Source organism: Labrus mixtus, chromosome 17 (assembly GCF_963584025.1).
Source record: "Labrus mixtus chromosome 17, fLabMix1.1, whole genome shotgun sequence".
Classification (NCBI taxonomy): domain Eukaryota; kingdom Metazoa; phylum Chordata; class Actinopteri; order Labriformes; family Labridae; genus Labrus; species Labrus mixtus.
In genome coordinates, this window is record NC_083628.1 from 13979229 (window position 1) to 13990798 (window position 11570).

The 11570-nt window shown below is 38.1% G+C and overlaps 1 protein-coding gene across 1 annotated transcript; it reads left to right on the top strand.

Moving 5' to 3' along the window:
* Nucleotides 1-1543: 1543 nt before the first annotated feature.
* On the top strand, nucleotides 1544-11568 carry rcl1 (RNA terminal phosphate cyclase-like 1). The gene is made up of 9 exons (XM_061062117.1): nucleotides 1544-1744; nucleotides 2190-2261; nucleotides 3608-3783; nucleotides 4095-4169; nucleotides 4299-4423; nucleotides 5146-5271; nucleotides 5572-5728; nucleotides 10277-10380; nucleotides 11393-11568. Exons 1-9 carry the CDS (start codon nucleotides 1615-1617, stop codon nucleotides 11544-11546), a joined length of 1119 nt encoding a protein of 372 aa, XP_060918100.1. The 5' UTR covers nucleotides 1544-1614; the 3' UTR covers nucleotides 11547-11568.
* The last annotated feature ends 2 nt before the right edge of the window (nucleotides 11569-11570 follow it).

Below are 11570 nucleotides of genomic sequence, written 5' to 3' on the forward strand. Positions count from 1 at the left end.
TGAAATACCCTGACCTGTGACTGAAACTGAGAATCAAGAAAAAAAAAAAGTAGCAGAAGTAAAGTATGCTCAGGTAAAGTCTGATTTGCATTACTTGACTTACACTGCAAAAAAAAATGCAATGGCTGAAATGCGCTGCAAATAAAACAAATGTGCTGCAAAGAAATTGATTAAAAAAAAAAAAAAAAAAAGCATGATTCATCATTTTCAACAGAAGTGCTCCAGGCCTGTGTGGCCACCACCACCTCCACCACCACCACCACCCCCTCATTAACACACCACAGCTGCTCATTTGGCATTGCTTTTGACTGTGACGCAGGTTTTTGTTCTAATTGTTCTAAAAGTTTGAGCCAGATGATTGATTATATGTGTTCCTGTGTTCATCATTGAATGTGTATCAGTAACTGCACTGAGCTGAAATCTGATCTTGTTATATTTCTGCTGACTGAGGAGTACTCTGGGCTGCATGCACAGAATTGAATACAGTTCAATATTATTTTTGAAAATGAAGTGTTGTACGTGTACTTATTTTCCTCAATAAAGCATTCACAGCATTGAGAAACTCTATCTTGATTGATTGATTGATTGCATGTACAATTGTGGCCGACCCCTCTCACCTCAGACATGGCCTGTTCGAGACCTTCCCCTCTGTTAAGAGGCTGCGGTCCACGCGCCATAGGAACAGTTTCTTCCCCTCTGCTGCCAGCCTCATCAATAATAGTTGCTTCCCTCCCCCGATATAACACAGACTCTCATCCAGCTCCACAGTCAGAGAACATTGGAGGCTGAAAACTGAAACTGATATGTGTTACATTATCCTGATCTGATTGAATTTTTATTTTAGACAAAGCCTGAAATTTGTATTACTTCAATGAAGCAGTTCCATTTACAACATAAAAATTGAAAAGATACATTTGCCACATCACTTCAAACACTTGATCAATGATTAGGCTCCATAATCTCATTTAGAATTCACCGTTACAAAAGAGTGCTTCATTCTCCCTGACCGATCCTGTATCTCAGATTTGATGGTAATGGTTGATATTCACGGTCCATAGTGGTGTTAGGGTGAGTGACAATAATGTTAGCCAGTCTTAACAAGATTTTATAGGAGGCTGATTGTTTGCCTACAATCTTTGAGCAGATTAGACTTTGAAGTAGTGGACAGACATGTGTGACATGTGGTGTTAACAGTCGGACACTCAGAATCCCCCAAAAGCTCTGGTGGAGGCTGAGGAAATAAAATCTTTGTTTTGTCTTTTTGCGGACATATTCATATTTAATATGGCATAATCAATATGGTCATCCAAGGACAATAAATTGTCGAAAATTACATTCAAACATTTATAAGAGTACTTGCTCAATTTTGTTTATTATGTATGCCAATAACAAAATGGGCTTAAACATTTGGGAAAAACTCTAAATGGCCATTCCCCTATTATTATTTTTATGATAGGTGATCTGGCACCATCTCGTGGCCAACCAGGGCAATGTAATGTTAAAAAAACGCATTTTTGGCCCTCATGCTTTGCCGTATCCTCGCCTCCCACCGACGTGTTCTCTTGTACAAACACACGTGGATTTCCACTGACGCCAGGCAGAAACAACAATAACATGGCAAGCCACGGGCTCATGTACGACGGCTGCAATTTCTTCAGACAGCGGCTGGTTTTGTCTACACTAAGTGGAAAGCGAGTTAAAATAAAAAACATAAGGTCTAAAGATGACAACCCGGGTCTCCGCGGTAAGTTGCAGCTTCACTCTGGTCTACATGTGGCGTCGCAGTTAGCTCGACGGCTAACGAGCTAGCTGTTACGCAGTTGGGAGTAGGTTTTATCACTTGGCTTATGAGGCGGAGATACTTCAGGACATTAATGCAAATGGGAGATAAAAGCAACATTGCCTATCTGTATAAAGTTGTGTTTGCATTTAACTTCTCAATAGTTTGATTTCAGAGCTTGGAGCACACTGTACGAGTGACTTATTTTAAGTATTAAAAGTTCCCACATTCGTTCAACACTTGTTGGCTCATTAAATTTCCATATTGTATAAAAACTTGGGGGGAAAAAAAGAAAACGCTAGAAAGCTGTTACATTCCTTGTGGGCATGTAAAAATAATTGTGTTTGTCTTGGAGTTGATTAAATAAAGATCTGGCTGTAAAAGGTGTTACCTTGTGTTTCCTCTCAAGATTTTGAGGCCAGCTTCATCAGACTGCTAGACAAAGTGACCAATGGCTCCAGAATAGAAATCAACCAAACAGGTGAGTCTTGAAGTTTGATGGGGGTGCAATAATATATATATTTTTTTTTTAAATGGGGATACTGCACATCAATGATGATAAACGTGTTAAAATGCCAGATTGTATCCATGGGTGTCCCTTTGGGCAGGTTGGTGATACACACAAATAGAAATGAACATGTAACCACAATTACAAGCAAAAGGCGAGATAAGTTTATTTATATGGCATTTTCAGCAACAAGGCGATTCAGTGTTTCACACACGACATCAAAAGCATCACCACAAAGAGAAAAAAAACATTCAAATATAAAATGTGTAAGTCATGTTAACAATGGACAAAAAAACAAACAACAACATAAACTACATTAAATGACAGAGACACTCATACTGGTATACAAGCATTAAAAGTAGCTGTGAGGTTTTGTATAAAACAAACGTGGATAAAGTGACCTTCAGAGTTAAAGCGCATAAATATTACCTTGGTCACAGACTCTGAGGATTATGTAATTGCTGTTTACTGTCAGACAGGAGTGCAGAATGTTGACATTTCAATGTGTTGGGTGTGAAATATTGAATTTCATTGGAAGCGTTCACGTTGATGTTCAGGCATTTAACAGTAACCACTTTAAATGAATAAAAAAAAAAAACCTAATCAGTCTAGATGGAAATAAAAAGGTCTTGACTCAAAATTGACGCCTCCTTGTGGCCTACAAAACAAACCATACCGTGAGGAGGAGGATTGATAAAATTCTAGATAAAACACAATCTGATGGGTCAATGTCTTCATTTCCTTCCACAAAGTTTAGCATCACTTTAAAAGAAAACAGGGGAATATCTTTTAATAGAGAAACCTACACATGCATGTGTATGGCAAGCTCAGCAAAAAACAAAGAATTCACTAAATAAGAAAAGGGTATGAGGAGGGTGCTGGAGCACGAAAACACAAGTTCATCTTGATTATAAACTAATCCTGAATCGTCCCTCTTCCCCCCCTGGATGGTTAACCCAATAAGTTAGCTTTATTTATGAAATTCATTGTTAGACAAGGTCGTGACAGATGTAGCTATAAAACAACTGTTACTTCATTGATGTGAATCTTCAGCTGTGCTTAACAAAGAAAAGTTGTATTAAAAAGAAGTTAGGGTTTCTTTGCCTCACTTCCTTTATAAATGCACACACTACCCATATAACGTGCACTGCAGCTGCCCAAACCAACACACAATGAAAATCCCTCAGTGCTGCTTGAATAACCTCTTTTTGTGAGCAAATACTCATTTTAATTCTTCAGAAGGACCTCTTGCATTTGACTTCAGCGGCTCAACTAAAGCAAGTCTGAAAAACTCTCTCTCTGTGTTCTTTCTTTACAAGGTACGGTGTTATTCTATCAGCCCGGCTTGTTGTTTGGTGGTGCGGTAGAACATGACTGTAACACGCAGCGCTCAATTGGCTACTACCTGGAAGCCTTGCTCATGCTGGCTCCATTCATGAAGACTTCCCTGAAGGCCACGCTGAAGGGGGTCACCAACGACCCTGCTGACCCAACAGTAAGGACATTCATGCATATATGCTTCTGCTTACCTTCTGGTGTGCATGCTTCTGTGAAGAAAACAAATGTATTTTACTATGTGTAATGTTTTTGCTTTTCCATATGAGTTCTCTTATTTTAAACTGTGTAATGTGGAAGGGGTGTTGTCATGAAAACGGTGAGCAGTAGCTGTGTTTGCTGCCATGATGAGAAATGATCCGGTTTAGTTGACTTTTGTCCTGTTGTTCTTTTGCATTTTGCATTATAGTTTCTTTTCCATAAAGTCAGCAAAATGTGTTTCTAAGCATGTAAACAATCTGTCTTCTGCAGGTTGACATGCTGAAGACCACCGCCCTCCCTGTGATGAAGAAGTTTGGCATTGATGGAGAGGGCTTTGATCTCAAGGTGATGACAGAACTGTGGCCTTTAAAAAAAAACACAGAGTAATGTTATAAATTTGAACCTAAATATAACCTGAAAACAGGTCAGTCTATCCGTCTGTGTCTCACTGTCTCCCTGTCGCTTCTCCCTCAGGTGGTGAAGAGGGGTATGGCACCTGGTGGAGGAGGGGAGGTGGTATTCACATGTCCTGTGCGCAGGATCATCAGGCCGGTTCAGCTGACTGACCCCGGAAAGATCAAGAGGATCAGAGGAGTGGCGTATCTTTCTCAGGCTCATGGGCTTTTTTCATCTGTAAACAAACACTAAGTAGTAGAAGGCTTCACTGCAACCCTTTGACTGTCCAGTTATTAGGAAACATTATTGTGTTAGTAGGGCTGCAACTAACAGTTATTCTCATTTGTTTAATCTTCTCTTTATTTTCCTATGAATTCTTCAGTTAGTAAAATATTAGAAAATGATGAAAAAAATGTAATTGTCATAATTGGCCAACACGACAATTTCAAAAGTCTTCTTTGGTCGAATCCACAGTCAAAAAACAAAAGACTACGAGTATACAGCGTGAAGAATCTGCACATTTTAGAAGCTCTACAGAGAGATTGTTTTTCCTTTTTCATGAAATGATTACAACACATTGATGGTAAAAATAATTAATTTTTAATTATTATAGCTTACTAATCGATTAATTTTCTAATCATTTGTAAAAAACTTAAGTGTCTATCATGTTCTGATTGAATGAAACTCAATTTGTTTGCTTTAATCTGGTACACCACGTTGTCCTTGTTAAATTGAGATGACTATTAATGACGGATGATGTCAAGCTTGGGAGGCTTGCATGTTCTTGAACGTCTTCTTCTAGCTCAATGTTAAACTCCCTTTTTCACTGTTGACTTTTGCTTATCTGCCTTTGAGCAACATCCAGTGAGACCAAAAGCAATGCACTATTTCCAGTCTTCTAAGGTCCTTAACAGTGTCAACTCAGATACTCTGTGCGAGTGTCCCCTCAGATGGCCAACAGGATAGTGGACTCAGCCAGGAGCGTGCTAAACAAATTCATTCCAGACATTTACATCCACACGGACCACATGAAAGGACCCAACTCTGGAAAGTGAGTATCTCAACATTAGTTCTTATACAGGGCCTTCACCTATTGGTCAAAAAAATCATGCACACTGTAACACGTGTACTTGCTTTTTATAAACATTTGGGTCCTACAACCTTCTTGTGGTAAAATATATTAAGCTCCTTTAGTTGTTAACCAGGATTGTACTATCATAACTCATAGGTATGATAGAAAACTTCAATACGGCTGAATCAATTTCATCCCAATACTATCAGACAATAGGTATTGACTCAAATGTCACAGTGAAGAGGATGACAAAAAGTAAATAATGTTTGTTTACTGCAGGTCTCCAGGTTTTGGGCTGACTCTGGTGGCAGAAACTCTGAACGGCTGCTTCCTAAGTGCTGAGATGTCATCTATGCCACAGGGGCAAGGAGACACTGTACTACCAGAGGACCTCGGCAGGAACTGTGCCAAACTGCTTTTGGAAGAGATACACCGGGTAAGTACGGCAGAGACCCTCACATATAACTTAACTCATTCCACACACACTGATGGTGTCTGTGTTATTCAGGTCCTTGGTCAAAGATCTGAGGTTTCACTTGTGTCTGCTAGCATCAGATTTGATTTGGTCTTTGATATGGGAATATTTTTTTATAGTAAAATCAGGGTGATGAGATGCTCTTTTAATACCTACATACCTTTAATACAAAGAAGCAGAGGACAAAATCTAGAAAGTGATGTTTTGCACACACAAGGCGGTGCTTCATTATTCTGCATGGTGAATGTCTGTCTTTCGCTATCATAAAAATCAAAGGTTATAATGGACCCTTCAATCAGCTAACTGATCTTTATAACACCTTTTAATCGAAATACAAAGCCAGTCCGGTTTCAATCGCACAACTCAACCAGACAAAGTATTTCCCTGCCTGTACTCATCTCAAACTAAACCGATAGATGTTAACATAATGAATCAAAGTCTCATTTATTATCAGATCATTTAGGATGCAAGCTTGCTTTTCAATTGCTCATACATAAAAAATATTATGTGTGAGTGTGAAACTTTTACCAGTTGAATATCAACGTGAAAGTCAAGTATTATGAAATAAAAAATGAACAGTTGAAGGGTTAAGAGTTGCTACACATAATGTCAGTTATTACTGATCCGTCTAGATTAGTCTGCAAACAGCAGCTGAGGAATCAGCCCATCCCTGGACAAATCCAATTTCTCTGGGAATACCTGACATAAGCAGTCAGGACACACAAGAATCTCAGCATGCAACAATTACATTTGCTGCCCTTGTTTACCCACATTCCCCGATAATCACCACAGTCTGGAAGTCAACTGACGGACTGATTGTGAGTGGAAACCCAAATGTAGAAGTGGAGTAAAGACAATTTGAAGTCAATCAAATGTTTAATCTGACACGATTTCAGTTGCACCAAGATGGAAAATGAAGATAGTTTTTCTAATGTCACCTGTTATCTAATGTTTTTGTGATAGCCTTGTCCTGTCAGCTACAGTTAGGCCTGAGTAAAAAAAACAGTCAACCCAACCGTTCAGCCTTTCAGTTCTAGGTAGCATTAACCGTTTTGAATTAAGGTTGTTGAATGTTAACAATACTCCTGCTTAGGTTCAAGTGTTTTTTCCTAACGTTGCTTCCGAACACAAAATGTGTGACACGCCTTTTTATGTCAACTCATCTGCTGCTGTTATGAGTTTGTGTTTCTGAATGACTTTTATCAAGCCTTTCACGCTCTCTGTTGAAGCATTCAGAGGTTTTCTAAAAATGATTCATAAACAGTTAAAAGAACACAAGATAAAATAAAAAGATAAATGCAAAAGAAATTAAATTAAAGGAAAAGGTAAAAGATGAATAAGTCATAGTTGAAGATCAAAAAACTGTTATAATACTACAAAGAGTAAACGGTACCACTTACGTTACGTATAATTTATTATTACATTATTTATAAATAAGAAACCGTGCTTCAATAAAAAAGTGGCAAGACCTAAAAATCCAGAAATATTTTTTCAATTATTTCTTGATATATCTCAGCCAATCATTGTATCATTTACTGTCATCCTGCTCACATGATATTCATCGGTAGAGATAAGTTTATGGCAAAACTTATTTCAAAAGTGTTTATTTGTGATTTTTTTCCATGTTAAACATGGATCAATGTTGCATTTTCATTGTTCATGACCGTGTCGATTTTTGCTCAGACTATAGAGGTGAACTTGTTTGCTGGCAGTTAGCGACAAACCCCATCTCAGGACAGAAGAGCCACTTCATCAGAGTGTGTACAATTAGATCCAGTCATTCTGTGACTTGAGTTTGCCTCCAGCCATGTGAGTCCAGTTAGCTGGTCAGGGTAGTGCTGATTAACTCTGAAACAGGGATATTGTTAGACGCGTCCTCTTCACTCCGGTGGGCAGACTCCGGGTTCTTCTTGTTTTTCTCTTTGGAAGCCTCAGACGACGGTGGATTAAAAATCTATTTTAACATTTTGAACCCTTTTTTTTTTTTTTAATAAAGCTTCTGGTGGAAGGCTTACATTCACAAGTTTAGAAGTTTAACTGGAAACTCATAACAAAAGATTTTTTAATATCACGCCGTAGCAGGAGCACAGGGGGATTTTTACGGCAGAGGAGAAGTGATACTTCTGCAGAGTGAAATTCATGTGTTGTTCTGGAAGTGTTGATACAAATGGAGAAAGGACTAGAAGTGTGCTGGATTGGCATTAAAGGGCAAGAGTGCTCTGTATGTGTGCGTCTGTTTGTTTAATGGTTAATCAGTAGTGTCTTCTTGTAGTAAACCAAAGCTACACCATGGACATTTTGTTTTCGAAGGCAACAAGAGCCCATGTGAGTGGTGTCCTCTTCAGACTTTGTTGACTTTTAAATTTAAATGACGATTTTTCATATTTTTTCCTTTGAGGGGGCTTTGTTGTGTTCAGAGTGTGTCCATGCCTGTGTCTATGATTTTTGTCATTATTTTCAGCTTGAGAGCTACAGGTTAAAAAGTAGACTATAGACGTGGGTACTCAGACTTTAAGGTCGGTGAATCTTTGTTTCCCAGGTTTGAATTTTAACTTGATGTGGTGTTGTTAAACGCTAATGCTTCTGTTGAGCTTTTTCATTTGATTAAAAGTGTCCTAGATTGGTTTTCCAAAGTAGTAGAAAGAATGAAATGTGTTTCAAATCAGTCTTTAGTGAAGAAGTGGTGTGGGCAGGACATTTTAATTTGCTTCAGTGTAAAAATGACAAAGTAAAATGATGGATTTCTCCTGCTTTATTTTATAATTTTTTTTTAAAGTTTAAGGCCGAGTAAGTCGTGATTTTTTTGAGTACCAGTACATGTTTTATTTTTATTTTATTTACTTTGAGTGCGTCCTCTACGCCCCTGTTGTTGGTGAAGGCGGTTGCTGTCCGTGAAGGATTTAAGGGACTTTTCCATGCGGCCTTGTGGTTGTTTGGGGGGAAGCTGGCCTCTCGGGACATCTGAAGTGTCTCATGTGTTTTCTGGTAGGAAGGGCCTGGAACTAGCTGCCGGACATGTGGTCATTGTGTTTATATTAATTGGACTGCAGAAACGCTGCTCGTTTGAAAGCATTTTGTTTTTTTAAAAGTGGCAAACCAGAAACTGTTGAGGGGAAAAAAAATAGTTGTGTGAACATCTTCAGTCCCTGAACAGCCGCTTACAAAGGTAAGAAGGTGCTCAGGGATTCTCTTTCCTAATACTTGACTTTATCTGTATTTAATCCATATTTTAAATGTGTTTAAAGTAAATGTAACCTTTAAATGTATACATTCTCTCAATGAGCTCTGTTTAAAGTAAATGTGGAGTTTAATATGAAAAATAAATTCAATAATTTGTTCAGACAGGAAAAACTAAATCTTGAGTGTCAAACCAGTTTTCAAAGACAGTGTGCACATTAATTTGTAAAGCTCATCAGTTCATCATACTCCTACTTTAATGACTGGTTAAGGAGTAACGTAGTGGCATCAGTGTGTGATTGTTTTTTATATATTAGGTTAAAAATCACACTAATGTTTGGATTTATTTTCAGAGCATTTAGTTTAATATAACTCAGTATTCATTATGCATAATCTCTGCCTCATCAACAGTTAAGACTGTTTCTGTACTCTTTCTTTAGATTTGCTTTTATATGATGATGTAATGAAATCATATTCCTGCTGACAAGCTTTAAGTGTCATTTTGTAGCTGCACTTTATTTGTGTAAAGTGTGTCTTAAGTTTATTTCAAGACAGTCGATGTTCCTCTTGATCTCTTAAAAGCAAACACAGAATGGACAGCCATTTTTTTAATGAAGTGTATTCATTTGGTTAATAAGATCCTCTTGGGAGTGTCCAGTCTTGCTTAGACCTCCTCGTGGCCTGGATGAGCTGTTGTCCAGTAATCACTGATGCAGAGTGGATCCTCTGTCCTCTAAATATCGTACATGGTGAAGAAGAAGGGGGAATAATAGATGAAGGGCTGTAGGTCAGAGGGGCAGAAAATAAAGAATAATTTTGGGGAGAAGAGAGAAACGCGAAGAAGACTTGAATCAACTAATGTGATGTGTGAGTTTGTAGAAAGTGTTGTGTGGGTGATAAGAAATGCAAATACTGCAGGAAAAAAAACATGCATCCTGTATTTTTGATGGTTATCAAATGTGCCAGCACGAGTAGCTGCTAAAAAAAGTCAAGAAATAATACCAAAAAAAAAAAACGTTGAAAACATTTTGTACCTTTACCTTTCAATGTGTGTTTGTTTTCAAACTGATCTTTTTCCACTCTCTATATTTCAGTTTGGGTTTAAAACATTATCAGCCTTATGTTTGCCTTGATAGTGGAAAACCCTCTGACCTACAGGAACCTCTCTTACATTCTAACTTTGTTTTTTGTGTGTGTAATTTGCTATCAGTGTTTGACCTGAGATAATCAAACAGTCAGGGGGTTGCCAAGTTCTTTTTCTCCTTCTCCAGGACGTATTTGTGTGTTGTTTTTGTTGCTCATACGCCTCAACTTTCTCTTTCCCTGTAAAAGGGTGGCTGTGTGGATTCGTCCAATCAAAGTCTGGCGCTGCTCTTGATGACCCTTGGCCAACAGGACGTGTCAAAAGTTTTGCTTGGACCGCTCTCCCCGTACACGTAAGCTAGCCAGTCACACTCAGTAAAAGACGCACACAGAGCTGACTGCCCCTGTGAACTTTACAAACAGACTCTTGGTTTATTCATAAATTATTTAACAGATGCACTTTGTCCCAAGGCAGAACTCGAAGGACCTTACATTTTGTTATTCTTCCATCCATCCAATGTTGGCAGGAGACAGTTTTTTAAAGCTTTTATTTCCACCTTCAGGGCAGGAGAAAATAGGAAATACACGCATCCTAATACCTGAAGTTTTTTTTGTTTTTTACTTACAGTAGTTGCACTTCCACTTAATTTTCAAATTCCACAAAAAAAAAAAAAAAAAAACACACCGGCAGTTCACAGTTGATGAATTGTTAATGAAAGACTTCATATTACACAAAGGTGAGAAAGAAATGAGGAAAGTCCAAATTAACAAATAATGACCAAAACAAAGATTTTGAATCGACTTTGGATTACCCTGTATCCCTTTAAATCTTTATCTGGTATTATTAAACATGTTTTATCAGGGGACTGACTTGTTATGTACATGTCTTAAACATTCAAACATGCTTGGTGTATGTATTTAAACTCTTTTAGTTTTCTTTTGAAAATGTCATGTTGGAGAATAACAGAGAAATAGGAATAGGATTGAACATAGAGTTGATTTCAGTGTCGGATGAGGAGGGAGCTATGAACTGTCCATTTTCAGTTATCATGGTACCGGTGCTGTGTCCCTCTCAAGTACAGTACTATGATAACTGAAGATTGGCAGTGCCATCACAAAACACTCCTCCGTTTGCTCGTGCCATGCTGTTGACACACAACACGCTGGCAACATGGAGTAGACTCGAGACATTGTCTTGTAAATCTCAGTTTATTTTTTTTATTTTTATAAATGGTTTGAATGTTTTATTCAACGTGCATTGATTGCCTCTTCTTGTGTTATAATCAAACTGAAAATCAAACACCCCTTTTTTCTGTCTAATTTCCCTTTTCTCCCCGGTCTCTCTCTCTCTCATTCTCTCACCAGGATCGAGTTCCTCAGACACATTAAAGATTTCTTCCAGATCATGTTCAAGATCGAGGTTCAGACGCCTTTAGAAGACGAGAGTAAAGGTGGTGACAAGGTCCTGATGACCTGTGTAGGAGTCGGTTACAGCAACATCAACAAAACCCTGAAATAAACTGGTTTTTTAATAATTCAAACA